General features: G+C 38.0%; 1 protein-coding gene across 1 annotated transcript; it reads left to right on the forward strand.

Annotated features, from left to right (window-relative positions):
• The first annotated feature begins 630 nt into the window (after positions 1-630).
• Positions 631-14,142, forward strand: LOC308689135 (scavenger receptor cysteine-rich domain-containing protein DMBT1-like). Its single transcript, XM_081362701.1, has 5 exons — positions 631-724; positions 12,179-12,202; positions 12,336-12,653; positions 12,906-13,214; positions 13,393-14,142. The coding sequence occupies exons 4-5, from the start codon at positions 12,953-12,955 to the stop codon at positions 13,728-13,730; spliced, it is 600 nt and encodes a 199-aa protein (XP_081218827.1). The 5' UTR covers positions 631-724; positions 12,179-12,202; positions 12,336-12,653; positions 12,906-12,952; the 3' UTR covers positions 13,731-14,142.
• The last annotated feature ends 6,948 nt before the right edge of the window (positions 14,143-21,090 follow it).

A 21,090-nucleotide genomic window follows, 5' to 3' on the forward strand; every position in this document is an offset into this window, starting at 1 on the left:
AAGACACAAACAAAGAGGGATTCAAACAAATAGCATATCAATAACAATGTATAATTTACAGACTGCGAGCTGAAGAGTAATATTCAGATAATGAATTTGTTTTGGAGGAGAGAAGGGTGGATGTTTGATGGATGTCTTGAGGAAGAGCATTCTACAACCTCGGAGCCACTACGCTAAAAGACTCCCATGGTACCAGACTATTGAAACCGACTGAATATGACACAGCCCCACCTAAGATATTTTTCACCAGCCACCACTGGAGAGATGGTAGTGGTGGTGATGCTGTCGGCTCGCGCGCTAGACTGGCTTGACCGCAGTGCTGTACTGATCTTCTTTACCGTCAACAGAAGTAAACGAAGTCAATCCAACAGTGTGATAAGTGCGTGCGGTCAGATTTATATTCCAAGTTCACATTTTCATAGCCTGTTTAGATCGTGTTTAGATTAGTCCTAGATGTTTGAGCGAGTTTTGTGATGAGAGATAGCAGGGGCGTCACTAGGCCCTTTTTAGGGGGGCTTCAGCCCCCCTAAACTTCTGCCCAGCCCCCCTAAAAAATATTTGATTAATACATTTTTGATCGCTTCAGTCCCCTTTAAAAAAACTCATTTGAAACGGCGGCAAACTGCTTCAAGTTCCGGCTCCTCCCCTTATCTGAGTCTGCTTGGATTTAGCGCATTTTCAATCTGCAGGGGCGCCGAGCAGAGCGAACATCAGAGAGTACGAGGTGTGTCGTGAGTGCATTTATTGATAGATTGCTATGATATTACATCTGCATCGGTGCAGTTCTTTGTCATAAATGCATTGCAGTTTACATCAGGGCTGGACTGGTAATCTGGCATACCGGGCAAATGCCCGGTGGGCCGACGTGCTTTTGGGCCGATACATCTCATACTTTTTTTTTTTTTTTTTTTTTTTTGACGGCCCATAAAACTCGTACATCGGCGGCCCATTCGTTTTGTTTTGTTAAATTGACAGCGCTGGGTTAGTGCCGGTGTAATGCATTGGTCAAAAAAAAGGTAAGCGTTAGTTTTTTTTTTCCACTGACAGACCGGCCCATGAAACGCGTAGATCAGCGGCCCATTGGTTGTTATCTTGATTGACACTGGGCTGGCCCAATCACATCATTAAACACCTCCCCCTCTGGGCTCTGAGCGAGCGTGCAGTGTCAAGTGTGTATCTGTCAAAATAGTCTGAGAGATGGAGAGGAAACGCAAGGAATGTGCAGAGAAATAGCGTGAAAAATAGATACAGGCCCTTCAAGCAGACGCTGTAAAATGTGTCAAGATATATATGTTTTCTGCAGCAGCAGGACCTTCATCAGCTCCAGTGGCTGATGATGAGGATAGTGAGGAGGATCAGGAGAGAGAGATGAGAAAGTGTAACGTAGAGTCCGCGGTAAGCAGAACTACTTTCAAAACACTTTGGCTATGAGTGTAGGAACCCATAACCCAGTTACAGATTATTTCCACATCTGCATAGTTGACAATTACAGCAATTTACTAGAAGTTTAATGAGACGCGTTTGTATCCATGTTTTCCGCCAAAATAAAAGCTCGATGCAGTTTCCGTCAAAATAAAAGATCATGTGCTTATCTCTTTCAAGTTTAGAAATTAGTACAAAACTAATTATGAAAGTTTTCTTTATTTTTCGGTGCATTATTTTTTACAATATATAGGCTACTATCATGAGATTAATATTATAACTATTATTATGTAGTAGTGTAATATAGACAGACACTGTTATTAAAAGAGGTTTGATTTGTTTTCTTTGTTATACTTGCACACTGAATATGGGTTGGAGCTTTTAATTTTGAACCCTCAAACTGCACCAGATTGATGAATTTAACATTAAAATGCAAAAAAATTTCTTAGGGGGACCATGCCCCCAAACCCCCCTAGAGGTCCACCCACCACAGTTTTACCAAAATTCCTTTGAGAAACACTGTCAGTGCAGCTTATAGCTTGTTTTTTTGATTCATCACTGTGGAGTATAGTTCGACTGTATTAATAAATTACAATTTTGTATTTATTTCATCTGTTAACTCTCACTCGTTTATACTCACTCATTACATGGCATTAGCGGTTTTAATGAACAGGAGTTAAACAAAAACATATTCAAAGGCGTGCAAAGATGGGTGGTGTTTATGATCATATGTAGTGGGCCAGTCTGGGCCAAAATGCCAGGGCCGATTTTCTGTCCCAGTCCAGCCCTGGTTTACATAATGTAATGTTACTGGAGCATTGGGAGCAACACGGGACGGTTTCTCATCCAATACCATACGTTTCGCTGCGTAGGCTACACCTTCAGCCCTTATCAGTGTGATAGTTGTTTTTTATTCCTACAAAAATGAAGCGATTAACACCCATGAAAACATACTTTAGAAAACGATCATGATTTATTTTAATTTACTTTTTAAACTTTAAAACATATTATTTTGTATTTCGGCATTACATTATGCTGCCATGCACAGAAATGATTAAAGACACACATCATTGTCTGAAAGCACTAGATGGCCCAGAGAGAGAAACATCATGTGGAGTTATTTTGTTTTGTATTAATAAATATAGTTTTGTATTAAGTAATAATGAATCAGGAGAATTGTACCATGATACATATATTAGAGTAAGAGTAGAGTAAAGGGATTTGTGATTTTCTTTTAAGTACTTTATTTATAGAAGTGGAAAATTGATAATTCATGTTGCTATTTAGAACAGAATATAGAACAGATTAATCATATTGCCAATAGACAGTTACATTAATACATGTTTAGCTGGTTAGTTAAATGATTTGAAATTAAATAGATTTTCACGGGGTGACTTGATGAATAACCAACCGTATTGTTGATTTATAAAGGCTAAAAAGCTTAAAAAATAAAATAATTTATATTTCATTGTAGATGGACTTAGTTACCTAGCTTTCCTGGTAGCTTTGTCTGAGAAAATGATTCATAAATCAACCTATCAGTTGACCCTATGTTTACTTTCTTCACTGACAGACAAAAATTAAAAGCCTATATCAGTCAAAGCTCAGCTTTAGGAGAGGAAAAGATAAAAACAAAGAGAAAAAGAGTGTGATGCTGATGAGGAGAGAAAAATAAACAGCTACCCGCACATGGTTTTAAAGCTATTGTCATCCAATTTTTTTGGCCTTCAAAACATCTTAAAATGCACATATGTAGATCAGAGAAATCAAAATTTTCTCGGGGGAGCATGCCCCCGAACCCCCCTAAATACCTCACATTCGGGACCTCAGCGATTTTAAAACCCTGCCATATGCATGTTACTGGATGAATGAATGAGACTAGTTAATAATGAGCATTAGACCATAAACAAATTATTATTAATTTTTTTTACATCATACCCTCATTGGGGGCTGAGCCCCCCTAAAATGAAAATCCTAGAATCGCCCCTGAGAGATAGTGAGAGAGAGGTGGTATTGGTGGTGGTGGGTGGTGCAAAGGCGTGTGTATGAGAGAAAGAGAGATGGTGTATCTAAGGCAAACACTATGAGGGTAACCACAAACTGCTAGGACTAATCTAAAAACGACCTAAACATGCTATGAAAATGTGAACTTGGAATATAAATGTGATGGCACGCACTTTACACTGTTTACTTACATAATTCACTTCTGTTGGCGGTAAAGATGACCAGAATAAACTAGCCGACAGCCTGCCATGAACGTGAGATGACGTTTCACGGCCAAATCAAATAACCAATCGAAGGAGAGCCCTTCTAGCCAATCAAAGGCATAGAGAGTTGAACAGATCAGTTCCTACATACACACCAGTGATGCGCGGGTCAATGTATAAACAAACCGCACTGACCGACGTTTTCAACTAACCCGCCCGCAACTCGGACCGCAAAAAAAAACGAAAAAGAAAATATTGTACCCGACCCGCTTCCTTTTTAAAGTAGGCCTAGCTATAATGCTCATCGTAGCGTCTTATAGCCTATAACTTAATATTCTAATTTTGTCAAGAATTATAAAAAATCGTCAATATAAGCTCATAATTTGTACTAAAATAGTTTAAATGTTTAGTTTTAAAAACAATTTTAAAAAGCTGGCTATGTCTATTTTGATGTTTCTGCGCAAGGTTCGGGTTTGTTCCGATCAGAGCTCGTGAGCGGAGAGCGCATTTCTGAATATTCCGCTCCGCTCATGGTCGCTCGCCCTACCCAGATGGCCTGCTGGTTCGAAAATATGAATAAGGGCTGCCTCCGACTGTTTTTTTCCCTTGTCGACTAGTTGTTCATTTAAGCCATTCGTGGACAAATCGCCCCTTTATATTAAATTAATTACTTAAAGGCTAGCCTACAGGAATAAGCGTAATGACCGCACGCTTAAAGCTTGCCACAAAGAACCGGTTAAAGTAGCCTAATGATTATGAATGTGTCTAAATTAGCAAGGAGACATTTAATTGTTTAGTAATAAACTGGTGTTTTCTGTGTCGCTGCAAAGATGAAGTTGACAATGCGGAGATTGCGGACTCGCCATGAACGCCAGAGAGAGATGCACATATGGATTAGCCTACATAATCAGAAAGTATAGCCTATTTATTTTGGTTTGAATATTTTCGTTTAAAAGTAGACATTTCAAGCTTTCTGTAATATATAGCCTATATTTATCAAATCTGTGAGGCACAAGTTGAGTTTCAGCGCCCTCCAGTTCACATGCAGTGATCGCGTACCGGCGCCTTATTTTGTCTGCTATTTGCTTCTTATTTAATAAATACGGGCAATTGATTGATAAAACATTGATCAAAATTAAGATACAATTTATACAAAACGAAAATCTTTTAAAAAGAGTTTTCTATAAAACAAAACTTAATGAAGTCGTCAAAATCATGTTTTACCAAAAACAGCGCCGTTGCTTGGAGGGCGCCAGCGCCTCTGCTATGGGATCAAATTCCCGCCAAATATATAGCGGTCACGTATAAAAAAATAATAAGCGTGAATCAAAAATTTAAAAACACATGTAAAAATATATTGCACAAACTGAAAAAAATAATGCAAAATGATCAGAATAGCAAACAACGTGGTCACGGATCAAAATATAATAAGCGTGAATAAAGAAATAACAAGCATGAATAAAAACTTTAAACACATTAAAAGTTATTTTGCACAAAACTTAAACTTATGGTCATGCTTTGTTAAAAAGTATGGTTTTATTACTGTGTACTTTGTGCTTTCTTGCATTTTCTGCTCATATTTTACTCTTTTGTACGCTTGTGATGTTTTTCTCTTCGCTCTTCTTTCTATGTTCTGCGCTTGCTCTTCCAAATGTTGCAGTTCGAGTTTCATGTAAATTAGGGCGGGCTTAAGCGTCACCATTGGTCCACTAGTTCTAGATTGACAGATACTCCTCTAGCCAATCAATCGAAGAGGGGAGTTGACGTCACACTAATGCAACTCGTGGTACAAGCTGTTTATGTTTGTACAATTTCTTCAATCCCATTATAATATACTAAAATGTTATTTTCTAATACTTTTATATACTGTTCAATTTCTTATTTGTGCTTTGATATGTGCATTTATTAAATTAATTATTTTCGCTTGGCATACCAGCGTGATTACGTCACCGCACACTTCAGTGGGTGGTGCGCGCCCGTGAAGCACTTCATTCTGAGTAAATATAACAACAAAGAAGCACTGCTGCACTCTCTTTTGTTTCATTTTTCCTTAATCATTATACTCTTTTTCAGGAGTGCTACACTTACAAGGGAAGACGGCAGTTCAATTTAACTTTACAAAGACTTTCAAGCAGTAAAGCTATCTGAACTCTGGACATAAATAATTAAATTCATTTTTTTTTAGATACATGAGAATGTTAATGTGCACACAGGTAATTGGTGTTAAACAATATTACTTGGCTCATGATGCCAATATGTTAAGGCTGCTGTTAGCGAAACATCCTGCAATTATGAAACACTACAATTCGTCGCAAAAACTAAGTTAAAAACGGCCATTGTCTGAAGACTTTAGGACTTTGACCTTTCGCCGCTACGCATTGCCTACCTTTTTTTTATTAACCTCGCCAAATTTGACAAGATTATTGAAAATGATTGTGTTACAGAGAAGATATAGAGAAACCAGTTGAATTTAATACAGTGGTTTATTACAAACTTACTGTGTTTACTTACATAGCTACATAATTGCATATTACTTTAGAATTAATGTTTTAAATATAGCTTAAAATTTGAATACAGTAACATCTCCATCAGCGATAGGTAACGCTGTTTCTAGAGTGCCGCTGTCCTGCAGAGTTTAGCGTCAACTCCGATTAAAAACCTCACCTGTCTTAAATATCCTAAAGACGATGATTAGCTGGTTCAGGTGTGTTTGATTAGGGTTGAAGGAGCTAAACTCTGCACCCAGGAGTCAGGACCGACATTACACATCCTTGTTATTGATTAAATATGATTTTAAATATGAAAGTAAAACGGCCAGTAGGTGGTGGTGGCTGCTTGGAGAAGATCGACGTTCGCGGTGCCAGGTCCAGTGCATTAGAGGTGAATGATGGATCATCAGACAGGCATAACTGTAACAGGTCGTTGTTAGGATGACGAATTTAACTATACCATATTGCCAGGTATACGTATACCGGCAACAGTTTGAGTTGCAGGCACACATGCAGTTTAAAGGTGTCCTGTTGATGGTCGTCTTCCCCTGTATAACAAGTAAGCATCAGTAGCCACGAGTCGCATTGGTGTGACGTCAACTCCCCTCTTCGATTGATTGGCTAGAGGAGTATCTGTCAATCTAGAACTAGTGGACCAATGGTGACGCTTAAGCCCGCCCTAATTTACATGAAACTCGAACTGCAACATTTGGAAGAGCAAGCGCAGAACATAGAAAGAAGAGCGAAGAGAAAAACATCACAAGTGTACAAAAGAGTAAAATATGAGCAGAAAATGCAAGAAAGCACAAAGTACACAGTAATAAAACCATACTTTTTAACAAAGCATGACCATAAGTTTAAGTTTTGTGCAAAATAACTTTTAATGTGTTTAAAGTTTTTATTCATGCTTGTTATTTCTTTATTCACGCTTATTATATTTTGATCCGTGACCACGTTGTTTGCTATTCTGATCATTTTGCATTCTTTTTTTCAGTTTGTGCAATATATTTTTACATGTGTTTTTAAATTTTTGATTTACGCTTATTATTTTTTTATACGCGACCGCTATATATTTGGCGGGAATTTGATCCCATACTATGCCTCTCAGCGCCTCTGCCTCGCGAGTGGATGATAGCCCTGAAGACGCCTAGCAATGATATACCTTTAGTGGTAGTATACCTTTAGTTAAGTTATCGCAGCGCGCTAAGAGACAATGTTATCGGAAAATGCAGCCCAGGTATATGCATAATGGAGATTCCAAAGCGCTCTTCTTTGGTCAGAACCATGGAGAGCGATCGCGGATTTACTTTTACAATGCAACACAATATTTAAAGAGCATCAAGCTATTAAAATCTATGTATACGCACAGATAATATAACAATAGGCTGTATTAGTCAATATTTTTTACTAAGCAGTGATTGGATAACGTTTTTTTGTTTTATTTTTATTTAACGTTTTTAATTTAAGGCCCACCCACAATTGCTCTGGCTTATCCAAAACTGGAATCCTGGCGCCGTGCCTGGTTGGTCGTGCCAGTTTTGTGGTTATTAAATGTGTAAATAGCATCGCAAGAAGTAGCCTACACATGACAAAGCCAGCACTTTGGTCATTATCTTTCATTATGTCGGCAAATGTCTCCCACACTTTGCTCTTTCTATTTGTGTATTTGCGGAGCTTCCACTCCCTAGTCTTCATCTTTTCTCTTGCCGCCTCCATCTCTACCTGCAGACTGAGCTCGTGCGTCATCTTCGCGCCAGTTATTCAGCCAATAAAGTGTAAATTAAATTTAAAACGTATTCATAGAAAACTATATCAATTACAAAGGTTTAATTGGCATCTTTATTTCAAACGACCCGACCGACCGCGACCCGAATATCATTAAAAATATTTTTGGATGACTCGTAACCGCGGGTAACCGCGGGTAACCGCGGGTGACCGCAGGCACCCGCTCATTTCAGATCAACCCGCGCATCACTGATACACACACAGTCATTGATGTTATACACAGTTACACTTAACTCAGTGTGTGTTAGGTTCTAGTTTCAGTTCTCAAAGCACCATCAGCTCTTCTCGTGAGCAGGAAGTACCCTCTTATCTTCATAGGCACTTTGAAACAACGCAAGGACTGCAATGCCAAGACCTTGTCTTCTCATTTTGATATTGGGTAAATACAATTTCTAATTTATTACAGATTAAAATGATAATTGTATAGGCTAGTAGGCTACTATGTCACAATGTTTCATCCATAATAAAACAGTCTACTGAAAGATTATGAACTGTAAAAGTCTAGCAATAATAGGTTACATCTTTTATAGTTGCTCCGTCATCTCTCTGAGCTTTTCACTTATTTTTTAACTGATCTGAAACTCGTGGCTAATACCAGAGAGTTACCTTAAACTGAAAACATTGATTATCATTATGTTTGCGTTGACATGATTGATTTTGAAAAGACATTCACCAACAACTTAACTGCTCTATCTAACTTTTAAATGCTTCATGAAAATGACCTGTTCAATAAACTAAAATAAAGGGTTACTAACAGAAATATGACATAATTTTTAATGTTTAAATACATGATACGCCTAAATATTTTTCCTGTTACATCCGTGCAACGTTTCAGCCGTAGATAAATTAGGCTATAAATGTTTGCTAGATTGTACCTGTCTAGCCATGTTTTATGCTGAAATATAATAAAATGTTTGTATTGTAAAAAAAAAAAAAAAAAAAAAAAAAAACAGCGCGTGTGAGTTGACTCACATTTTGTGCTTCAGAACTTCCGTTAAGAGAACATAGTGAGCACTGAGCATCGATGCTCCCTGGTTTTCACAGTGCATGGGGACAGTTGCAACACTTTTTGCATTTCTCTCAATTACTCAGAGACTATTTGGACTAGACTAACCAAATTTGTATATATTAAACTTGCATCTGTCTGCTTATTACCCATACCATTTAAAGATGATTACATATAACATATCGTTTCACAGTATTTATTTGAATGGAAGAAGTCAGATGTTGCAACTGACCCCAACCCAGGGGACAGTTGCAACACAAACCATATGTCTACTGTCTTCTTGGTGGGGGGAGGGTCTAACTGTGCATGTGCAGTGTGAGTGTCATCATCACTATCAGTCTATGATCACTATAGCTTGTTTCTGATTGGAGAAAAATGACATGTTGCAACCATCCCCTGATGCAACTGTCCCCGGTCTCCCCTATAGGAAAATGCTAACTTTTGAAAACAGGTTGTAAAGTGCAAGTTTTTGAAAACAATAGGTTACCATATTGAATCAGTGTAAATAAAAATGTGAATTTGTGAAAACGGTGACATCATGCGCATATGTACATGTTCAGTTTATAGGCATGCACTCAATGGACAAAACTAAAAATTCAGACTACAGGACTGTTTTTGCTGCTCAATTAGAGTTTATTAATGCTTTTCCAGCAAAGTGTAGATTTACTGCACCACTATGACCAGCAGAGACATAGCCTAATTATTTACATACGCCTTATTCTAACATTGCCAATCTCGCCATCCACTGGCCTGGCATTCAGTGTTAGTTTGCTTTGTTGTTGTTGTTTTTGTTGTTGTTGTTTTGTTTTTGGCCATTTTCGTGGATCCAGGAATCGTTTTTGTCCTTGTTCAATCGTTACCACGAATTGTCATCTGTATGCTAAACGTCAAAAAACGGAAAGGAAAAACATTTCTATTTTTAAGTACATCAATTGTGTAAACCCTTAATGACGAAAAATCAATTAATGCTGCTGAGAGGGTGTTTCTAATACAACAACAGAGGGAGTGACGGCAAATGAGACATCTCTCTCTCTCTCTCTTCTGACTGCTGTAATCAATCTCTATATTTTTCACTCTTTTTGAGAGTCGTGGGAATGTTATCGCAGATTTTTTTTTGCTTTTGCTTTTAGAGCAAACGCAAATTCAAAAATTACGCAGTAACAATTTGCTGTCATCTCCCATTCACCGCTAGAAGTTTACCCAACTGACGACTTCCGCTTCTGAGAACCCTGGAAATGTGAAATGGATCCGAACAGCTCAAACCAATCAGACTTGTTAAGTCTGACATCACACATTACCTTTTCTGGTGTTACAATATTGAGTATAGGATCAAAGTATATATTCATAGATGCGTCATCAGAACAGTAAAAACCAGTCCGTAAACACTCGAGGGAAGGTTGACTGTCTGCAAACGTTATAGCCTACACGACGTGTCTGCAATATACTTTAGCAGATGATTTCCATATGGATTTAGTTTATCATTAATGCTTTATAAGACGAAGGTGTTTGCTAATACAACATTAAAAAAGTTTAAAAACCTGTAATATTGAGTTAATACACATATACTGTAAACACATTCTCACCTGTGAAATGTTATCCCATTTCTTCAGGAATTTAAATCTCTGTGGTTTTACAACCAGAGGCTGCGCAATACTTGGAGAAAACTCATTGGATTTTACTGTGAGATGACTACAGCAAATTAAATTAAATCTTGACAGCTCCAAGATGGTGGATGCATCGACATATCTGGAGCAGTCGAATATGGCATCTACGTATACATATCTATGGCAAGGATGATGTATATTTGTAGGCCAAATTTCGGAAATTGAGTTTTAGCCTAAATATATGCCTGAAATAAGGCCTGTGGTTAAAACAATCACAAAATATTTTCACGTTGTACTGTATGACATAAATTCATCAGTAATACCCTCTTGTGATTTTTGTCTTTTCTTGGAAAAATCAGTTGCTAACAAGTGGCTAAATGGGACTACATAGGTTGTTTGGGACACTAAGCGTCATCAGACAAGCAGAAAAACTTAAAGGTATAGCGGAGGATTTTCTTTTTCCGGGTGGATCATCAAGACTATTGGTCCTCCTAATTGTCAATCATTCTGGTGATATGTTTACGCAAGGCCGTCGTACGTGCTCGTCCCTAGGTAGTTTTCGCTTTCTGCGCATGCGCACTTTTAGGTGTATATGTGTGGTGAGCTATGGTTTCAGACATTCATTGAAGCGGGTTTTTCCAAATTCATTGAGGGTCGCAAGAGAAAAAGTGTCTACGAATTGTATGACAAGAAGAAAAAGGCCTCTGAAGAAAGAAACAAGACCAGAGTGTTTTTGGGAGAATATTTCACACACTGGCGTGCGCTAAAAGCACAGCTTGGGCTTCCCACTGATGCCTCAGTCGTGAAGTTTCTACTCGACAGGTAAAGTTTGGCATGCTATTTGGAGAAATCCATTTAAAATCACTGCTAGTAAAAGTGAATGTAAGCTATGATTAGCGATGCTAGCCCTGGCACAAGTCACACACTGCACAGACACGGTAAACATCTCAATTTGTTTAAAGTAGCCTTATGACCAAATGGTAAAAGGTATCACGCTGAAATATTCTAAAACCTTGTGTGTTCATTTTTGATAATTCCAATGTGTTCACCATAATATTTATTACACAAATGCAACAAGCTACTTCTCCATTGCAGATCATGTCTTGAATCCTCACTCAATCGATCAATATAATAAGTAAATAAAACACGGAGGGGCATTTGACATTTTGTCTTGCATGAATATTTTTGAGTTAGTTTATAATTTGCAACATAATTGTGCCACCAAACGTGACTAGCCAAATTTGGATGCCCTTCCAAACAATCTACTTTGATAGTAGGCTTGCATGAGCCATGCCAACAGCAACTTGTAAACAGAGCGTGCACGAGGAGAACTAGGCTCGTGCATGCTCTCTCGTGCACACGTTTAATAGGCGTTCCCTCTCTGGAGCAGGTAGAGTGTTGCGCATGTGCATTTTTTCAAAAAGTGGAGAGGGCGGTTCTTTTCTAAAATTCGGGAAAATCCTCCACTATACCTTTAATGTCATTAGTTTACTTTCACAGTCTTGTTGTGTTTATAATCATGCTCTTGTAAATTTTAATTTGAAATTTCGAAGTCTTTCAAAGACTGTTATTGTCGGAAACTTAGTGATGGTGACACTAAAGTAAATTATAATATTTGATTGTAAGTACAGTGTTTTTAAATATCACTGTTTTTCATCTCAACAGCCAGTGCTCTAACTTCTAGAACTGGTAAGTAACAAACTGTTAGTCACTCTTTTAAAACTCAGAGTTACATTGGATGACTGACGGTTTTTGCTAGTTTGCAAGTCTAGCATGTTGTAAGATGTGACTTGATTCATAATATAGTTGTTTTATTTTTTAGGTGGATTTAGTATCAGGCTTGTGAATGGTACTAATGACTGCTCTGGGAGAGTTGAGATCCTTCATGATGGCCGGTGGGGAACAGTGTGCGATGATTCCTGGGACATTGAAGATGCTGCTGTGGTGTGCAGACAGTTGGGATGTGGAGGAGCTGTTAGTGCACACTCCGACGCTTATTTTGGCCAGGGAAGTGATCAGATCTGGTTGGATGATGTGGAATGTTCAGGAAGTGAATCATCCCTCACACAGTGCTCACACCGTCCTATTGGAGAACATAACTGCGGTCATCACGAAGATGCAGGTGTCGTCTGCTTACTGGGTAAAAGTGTTTTACACAGATCTAAAATGGCATTGTATATTTGCGGTTTTGCTTGTGATGAAAAAAGTACTAAAGTGATTAAAACCAACATAAGCTTATAGTGTTTGGCCCCAAATAATAATTGTCTAAAAAAATGAGAGAAAGCAAAGAGGCTACGCACGTTTGGTGCTTGGCTCAAAACAATGTGAAACACACACAGTATACAAATACTTACAACATAGTTTTTAATCACATTGTTCTTACATTTTTAAGACATAAGATTGGTCAGCGGGTCTGATTCATGCTGTGGAAGAGTGGAGATGCAGTATAATGGCCAGTGGGGAACCGTGTGTGATGATGACTGGGACATGAATGATGCTGCTGTGGTGTGCAGACAGTTACAGTGTGGCTCAGCCATCAGCGCTCCTCAAAATGCCGCTTTTGGTCAAGGCCAAGGATTGATCTGGCTGGATGATGTTGGATGTTCGGGAGGTGAAGGAAAACTCATACAATGTTCACACGGAGGACTAGGAGTTAACAACTGTAATCATGGGGAAGATGCTGGTGTTGTTTGTTCAGGAGGTAAGTCAAATCTTTTTTTATGGGAGAAATGAGCAATAGAAATCACATTAAGCTTCATGTATTTCATCACATCTTAAAGGGGTCATATAATGGTACATGCACTTTTACAAGTTGATTGTACTGAAATGTGTGGTGGCAGTGCCAAGTAATTTTAAATGGATGTATATTTCTTTTGCAGGTGACCTGGAGAAGCCCACTCTTTCCCTGATCTCCACACATGCAGTTGTTTCTCCTGGAGAAAACATTCAGTTCAGATGCACAACACCTAAATCAAGATGCAATGCTAATGCTGAATTCCACCTCTTCAGAAATGGATCATCTGTGTCCTCTGAGAAACATGTATCTAGTGCGACTTTCAGCCTTGTTAATGTAGGCGTCTCACATCAGGGTATCTACAGCTGTAATTACTCCTACCAAAACACCACTATGAAGTCGCCTTTGAGTAACACTGTTCAAATCACTGTAGATGAGTGTTTAATCTTGTCTCATTGCCTATACTGCATGAAAGTGAATTAATTCTGTATTGATGTCTTTTTCTTTTCTTTTTTTTACTTTATTCTGCTGAAATGTGTGTGAATTACATTTTGATCCCGACAAGATTGAATTCAATTATTGAAGCCATTTTTTATTTAAAGGGGTCATGTAATGAAACATGCACTTTTACAAGTTGGTTGTACTGAAATGTGTGTTGGCAGTGCCTGTACACAACCATCATAAAATGATAAAAATCCATCCAGTGTTTTTTTTTTTTATCTCTTTATACACGGGTTTCTTGTATACAAACAATACCCGATGCGCGCGCATCCAGGAGGCAGAAAACCGCCAGCTGTTATGCCGAGTTCTGTAAAAGAACATTGTAATTAACGTAGATTTCGCATTGTTTGTAATTTCTTGTTGACTCAATAATAAACTGCAATTTCAGAGTTGGATCTGTTTGTTTGTGTTTCATATTAATATAACATTAGATGTAAAAGGTCCAACTGTTTACGAATCAAAATCCGGACATACTGTGATGTATGTATGAATTATCATGTTAGACTAAGTTAGTAATGTAATTAGGGTGACCACCATCAAACAAACCAAATGTGGGACGATTATAAGTTTGGGTGGGACAATGTGGGACATGTAACCAACACCGAAACATAACCTGAAACTGTTATATAATATTTATCTAAATTAATAAAAACATTTGTATTCTGCCTTTCAGCTGATGAAAATTATTTGTTCTTTAGTTCATTTCCTTCCAGAAAACACCATTACATCACTATGTAACATAACATGTCTTTATTTTACATCATTACATGTCATTTAAATTCAACATCACTGAGCCCAAAGGCAGCAGGCATCATGCGCATATATATATATATATATATATATATATATATATATATATATATATATATATTTTTTTTTTTTTTTATTATTCTTTTTTTTTAAACAGTTCTGACCAACTCCAACTAAAACCCAACAAAATAAACAATGAACAAATAAAATATAAAACATGAAATTAGATCATTGACAGTCTTATATATTAAGAATCTATTAAACCAAAAACGTTCATATTTTTTAGAAAGGATGTGAATTAAAACAACCACAGCAGGCAACAAGTTAATAAATTCTGTTAAATTTAAATTTACCAAATTATCTATTTGTTTTCTGAGAGGAAACACATGAAACGAATACACCGCTCCACATTTTGATTGACAGCCGTCACAACCTACTAGTGACCGTGTTACTCCTTTCCTTTCAACCATTGGATAGGATTTAAAAAACGGCTGTTGTATTTACTTCTGACGAAGCGCTGTTAAATATAGGTGAAAAACTACGCCACAAAAAGAATAAATAAACCTTACTCTCAGCAATGGTGAGATCTTGCCGGATCCCTACACAATACATGGCGATCTTTGGATTACAAGAAGTGGCCAGCAATTGTATGGCCTGATATATAGCCATAATTATCTTATTCAGGCAAGTGTGTGTATACAAGAGAAATGATTAGAGCGTACAAATCCCTTGATGCATACAACTACGTGCTATGTGGTCATGTGCAGCTCGTCAAATTATGAATAGAAAGAATATAGTAACATACAACTTCCTCCTTCTGTCCCACTCTTCCATTTGCCTAGATTTGGAATTACTTGCAACATGTATAATTTAAATGAGCAGAAAAACAACAGATAGGCCTGCATGTAAATAAATTACGCAACAACTCCTTGGTATTTTGACTTTGGACAACACCACCACTATGCTATTAGCCTAAAACCTTTACTCCAGTACAAGACCGCGGGTCTTTCTGCCTCCTGGTTGCGTGTGCAAGCAGTGATGACGTCGCCGAGAAATCCATGTATATGTTTTCCCCTCTCTCAAATCAAGCCGTTCGACCTTGTGACGTCACACGGTCGGATGCCCCCCCCACGATTGTTGATTGACAGCAGCGTTTCAACACAGACCCGCCCTCATGTCATCATATGTCATCATAGTCCGCGCAATTGTTGATAAGCTGGAGAACTGTCTGTGTCTATGAGCAGAATGGCATCTAATGCCGCTTTTCCACTACACAGTACCACAGTACCAGCTCGACTCGACTCGCCTTTGTTTGGTTTTCCACTGTGTAAAATGGCGCTTTTCCATTACCAGTACCAGCTCGACTCGGCTCGGCTCGCTTTTCGCTCCATTTTCCATTGCAGATAGTACCTCCATAATAGTACCTGGTCGTCATAGCGACGCCACAGGAAACCTGTGACTTAATCTTCTACGCGAGGCACCCGCAACCCACACACACAGGACAATGGAGGAAATCGAGTGTATGCTGTTTTTGGATGTTTTTGTTTTTGCTGTTTTTTATTCAGGACACTCCATCTGGCGAGTGAAATGATGACGCAGTGAATAGTGACGATTCTCTCTGACCAATCAGCAGTCTGCCGTGTTTTCACGTCACATTTTAGTATCGCCTCAGCTCGCTTAGAACCTCGCCGGAGGTGGTACGAAAGAAAGTACCTGCAGCAGGTACAGGTACAAATTTTACACAGTGGAAAACCAAACAAAGCCGAGTCGAGGCGAGCTGGTACTGTGTAGCGGAAAAGCGCCAATAGTTGTACCTGTGACTGTGAGCGAGCTGAGGCGATACTAAAATGTGACGTGAAAACACGGCAGACTGCTGAAAACAACAAAAACAGCATACACTCGATTTCCTCCATTAGCGTGTGGGTAACGTTAGCGGGTGTGTGTCGCGTAGAAGATTAAGACACGGGTTTCCTGCGGCGTCGCTATGACGACCAGGTACTATTATTGAGGTACGATCTGCAATAGAAAACGGAGCGAAAAGCGAGCCGAGTCGAGGCGAGTTGAAGCGATTGTGTTGTTCTGTTCTTGGGTGTAATAATGAACACAGCATCATTTTGATGTTCCTAAATCCGAACCGCTGAAGACGTAGTGGCTGAGTTTGTTTTCGCAGGGAAAACATTCAAATCGGTTCAAATTGATACGGTTGCACAGTGTCCTCAGAGACTCCCGCTGCCATTCTTCAAAATATACCCTCAACTTGTCAAGGCAACACTCCACGTGGTTTGTTCTGCCTCACAGAACAGAGGGGCGGGGTGAGCAAAGCTCATTATCATTTATAGAGCATCACAGTCCCGCCCACAGCCGGTTCCGGAAGTAAAAATTCAATACAATTTCTCCATTGACAGTTGTGATATAAGCCATAAAAACGTAACCATACATGGTAGACTTAAAACCAGCTACGGCTGTACTAAGCGATTATATATGCTCATATAACCGCCAAAAGTTCATGGGGCACTAACCTTGTTTTGAGATAAATGCCTTTTATTCGCGAAGTCTTGGAGAAGTACTTCATTGCCCACAATCCTAAACAATCCCACAATCCCACAGTGATGCATCTGATTGGTGGAGCTCGTGTAAACCCCGCGAAAGTTCGTGAAGACTCAAGATAAATAGAAAAAAAAACTGTGTTGCGTTGTTTTGCACGGTATCACTGATGTGACATTTGAACCGAGGAGTCTTCATATATGGTATGAGTCATATCAAGCATTTTATGATGCTGTCAAAACAATATTTAGCTTAGGCATACCCAGAGCCATAGAGAGCTCTTCATGCATTTACTGAACATTTGTGTAATAATTCATGGCAAGTTAATAAACTGAATATGATGCACTTTCTGGTTTGCTGACCTTCACTTTTTAATTTTCACTTGTTGTTATTAAGAAAATAAATTAAATGTTATTAAAATTAAGGATGAACTATAACTTCATGAATAAAATGAGCATGGACCACAAGTGGGAAATTGTTGAGGCATTTGTCAGCAACCTGCCCGTGGGCCGCTGAAACTGATGAGCAGAACGACGCGGACCGCCAGATCTGCACCCGTGAGCCGCGGACCGCCAGCCATGCTTTCCAGTCTATTTACACAATTAACTTACTACTGAAAGAACTGCTATAAACGGCACAAGAAAAAGTTCGCGTGGCTGTCGTCAGATTTTAAAGTCGCTCTAAAGGCTCTTTCGCGGTTGTGGCTTCAGGACTTCAGTGAGGCGCGGTGGTTTATGGGATGAGTAGTTCCTTCGCTCGGAAATGAAAATATGTACACAGTACCTTTGACTTTTTTTGGGTTTCCTCGTCGTTTTTTCACTCGAAATGATATGTTGTATGCCTATGAGTCCAGCCGTAGCTGGTTATCCTCAGACATGCTCTAAAACTCTTTAGATACGGATTTTCGAAAACGTCAATGCCATGGGAGAAATGAATGGGAAATTTACTTCCGGCACCAAAGCGCTCTCGGGCTGTGGGCGGGACTGTGATGCTCTATGGGATCAAATTCCCGCCAAATATATAGCGGTCGCGTATAAAAAAATAATAAGCGTGAATCAAAAATTTAAAAACACATGTAAAAATATATTGCACAAACTGAAAAAAATAATGCAAAATGATCAGAATAGCAAACAACGTGGTCACGGATCAAAATATAATAAGCGTGAATAAAGAAATAACAAGCATGAATAAAAACTTTAAACACATTAAAAGTTATTTTGCACAAAACTTAAACTTATGGTCATGCTTTGTTAAAAAGTATGGTTTTATTACTGTGTACTTTGTGCTTTCTTGCATTTTCTGCCCATATTTTACTCTTTTGTACGCTTGTGATGTTTTTCTCTTCGCTCTTCTTTCTATGTTCTGCGCTTGCTCTTCCAAATGTTGCAGTTCGAGTTTCATGTAAATTAGGGCGGGCTTAAGCGTCACCATTGGTCCACTAGTTCTAGATTGACAGATACTCCTCTAGCCAATCAATCGAAGAGGGGAGTTGACGTCACACCAATGCGACTCGTGGTGGCTACTGATGCTTACTTGTTATACAGGAAGACGACCATCAACAGGACACCTTTAAACTGCATGTGTGCCTGCAACTCAAACTGTTGCCGGTATACGTATACCTGGCAATATGGTATAGTTAAATTCGTCATCCTAACAACGACCTGTTACAGTTATGCCTGTCTGATGATCCATCATTCACCTCTAATGCACTTGACCTGGCACCGCGAGCGTCGATCTTCTCCGAGCAGCCACCACCTCCTGGCCGTTTTACTTTCATATTTAATCAATAACAAGGATGTGTAATGTCGGTCCTGGGTGCAGAGTTTAGCTCCTTCAACCCTAATCAAACACACCTGAACCAGCTAATCATCGTCTTTAGGATATTTAAGACAGGTGAGGTTTTTAATCGGAGTTGACGCTAAACTCTGCTGGACAGCGGCACTCTAGAAACAACGTTACCTATCGCTGATGGAGATGTTGCTGTATTCAAATTTTAAGCTATATTTAAAACATTAATTCTAAAGTAATATGCAATTATGTAGCTATGTATGTAAACACAGTAAGTTTGTAATAAATCACTGTATTAAATTCAACTGGTTTCTCTATATCTTCTCTGTAACACAATCTTTTTCAATAATCTTGTCAAATTTGGCGAGGTTAATAAAAAAAAGGTAGGCAATGCGTCGACAGGTCAAAGTCCTAAAGTCTTCAGACAATGGCCGTTTTTAACTTAGTTTTTGCAACGAATTGTAGTGTTTCATAATTGCAGGATGTTTCGCTTACAAGCAGCCTTAACATATTGACATCATGAGCCAAGTAATATTGTTTAACACCAATTACCAGTGTGCACATTAACATTCTCATGTATCTAAAAAAAAAATGAATTTAATTATTTATGTCCAGAGATCAGATAGCTTTACTGCTTGAAAGCCTTTGTAAAGTTAAATTGAACTGCCGTCTTCCCTTGTAAGTGTAGCACTCCTGAAAAGGAGTATAATGGTTAAAGAAAAATGAAATAAAAGAGAGTGCAGCAGTGCTTCTTTGTTGTTATATTTACTCAGAATGAAGTGCATCACGGGCGCGCACCACCCACTGAAGTGTGCGGTGACGTAATCACGCTGGTATGCCAAGCGAAAATAATGAATTTAATAAATGCACATATCAAAGCACAAATAAGAAATTTAACAGTATATAATAGTATTAGAAAAATAACATTTTAGTATATTATAATGGAATTGAAGAAATTGTACAAACATAAACAGCTTGTACCACGAGTCGCATTGGTGTGACGTCAACTCCCCTCTTCGATTGATTGGCTAGAGGAGTATCTGTCAATCTAGAACTAGTGGACCAATGGTGACGCTTAAGCCCGCCCTAATTTACATGAAACTCGAACTGCAACATTTGGAAGAGCAAGCGCAGAACATAGAAAGAAGAGCGAAGAGAAAAACATCACAAGCGTACAAAAGAGTAAAATATGAGCAGAAAATGCAAGAAAGCACAAAGTACACAGTAATAAAACCATACTTTTTAACAAAGCATGACCATAAGTTTAAGTTTTGTGCAAAATAACTTTTAATGTGTTTAAAGTTTTTATTCATGCTTGTTATTTCTTTATTCACGCTTATTATATTTTGATCCGTGACCACGTTGTTTGCTATTCTGATCATTTTGCATTATTTTTTTCAGTTTGTGCAATATATTTTTACATGTGTTTTTAAATTTTTGATTCACGCTTATTATTTTTTTATACACGACCGCTATATATTTGGCGGGAATTTGATCCCATAATGCTCTACAGACACATGCACTTAAACGCCGTGCTGAAAACAGAGCTGTTTTTGACCAGGTAAAATTTGTGTTTTCTTACAATACTAATAACAATTTTTAATTAAATTATATTACAAACTTTATATTTAGACCCTAAAGAATCATATTAGCTTGTACAAAAATGGCATTATATGACCCCTTTACCACGATAAGGTAAGATAAGGGAATCATTATTTAAAAAAATATATATATAAAGCTGTTATATTTAAATAGAAATTAAATGTTGACTGTGTTTTGGTAATGCTTTACTTTAAGTGGGCCTTGTTAAAATGTAATTACACATTCGTACTGATTGATATTAATTAAACGTAGGCTACTTACTTTAGGGTAAGTATAGTAAGATAGTATATAGTAAGCAGGTTTAGCTGCTTGTGATTATGTATAATTTACAGTTATTACTGCAGTAAGTATGTAACAGGCAACAAAGACATCGCAAATAAAGTGTTATTGTTTTTTTATCAAATAAAAATAAATAATAATCAATTAATTAATGCATAAATAATGAAAAGAGTATTAAAAAAGTGAGCCGAATATCATGTTATATCATTATACTAGTTACTTTTCACAATGTATCAACCCTGAAAAATTATATTTTTGCATGCCATTATACAAAAGGCGTATGCCAAACGAAAGATAAAAACAGTTACAGATTATACAAAAGCATCAAACTATAAGGCACTTATTCCTGGTCAAAATTATTATGTCATATGTATATCAA

This window comes from Scardinius erythrophthalmus (assembly GCF_964197995.2).
Source record: "Scardinius erythrophthalmus genome assembly, chromosome: 1".
Lineage (NCBI taxonomy): Eukaryota > Metazoa > Chordata > Actinopteri > Cypriniformes > Leuciscidae > Scardinius > Scardinius erythrophthalmus.

Bases quoted from the DNA above. Each gene is read 5' to 3' on its own strand.
- LOC308689135 (XM_081362701.1), top strand. From the start codon at position 12,953: ATGCAGTATAATGGCCAGTGGGGAACCGTGTGTGATGATGACTGGGAC. The intron at 13,215-13,392 runs GTAAGTCAAATC...TTTCTTTTGCAG, and splicing joins TGGTGTTGTTTGTTCAGGAG to GTGACCTGGAGAAGCCCACT.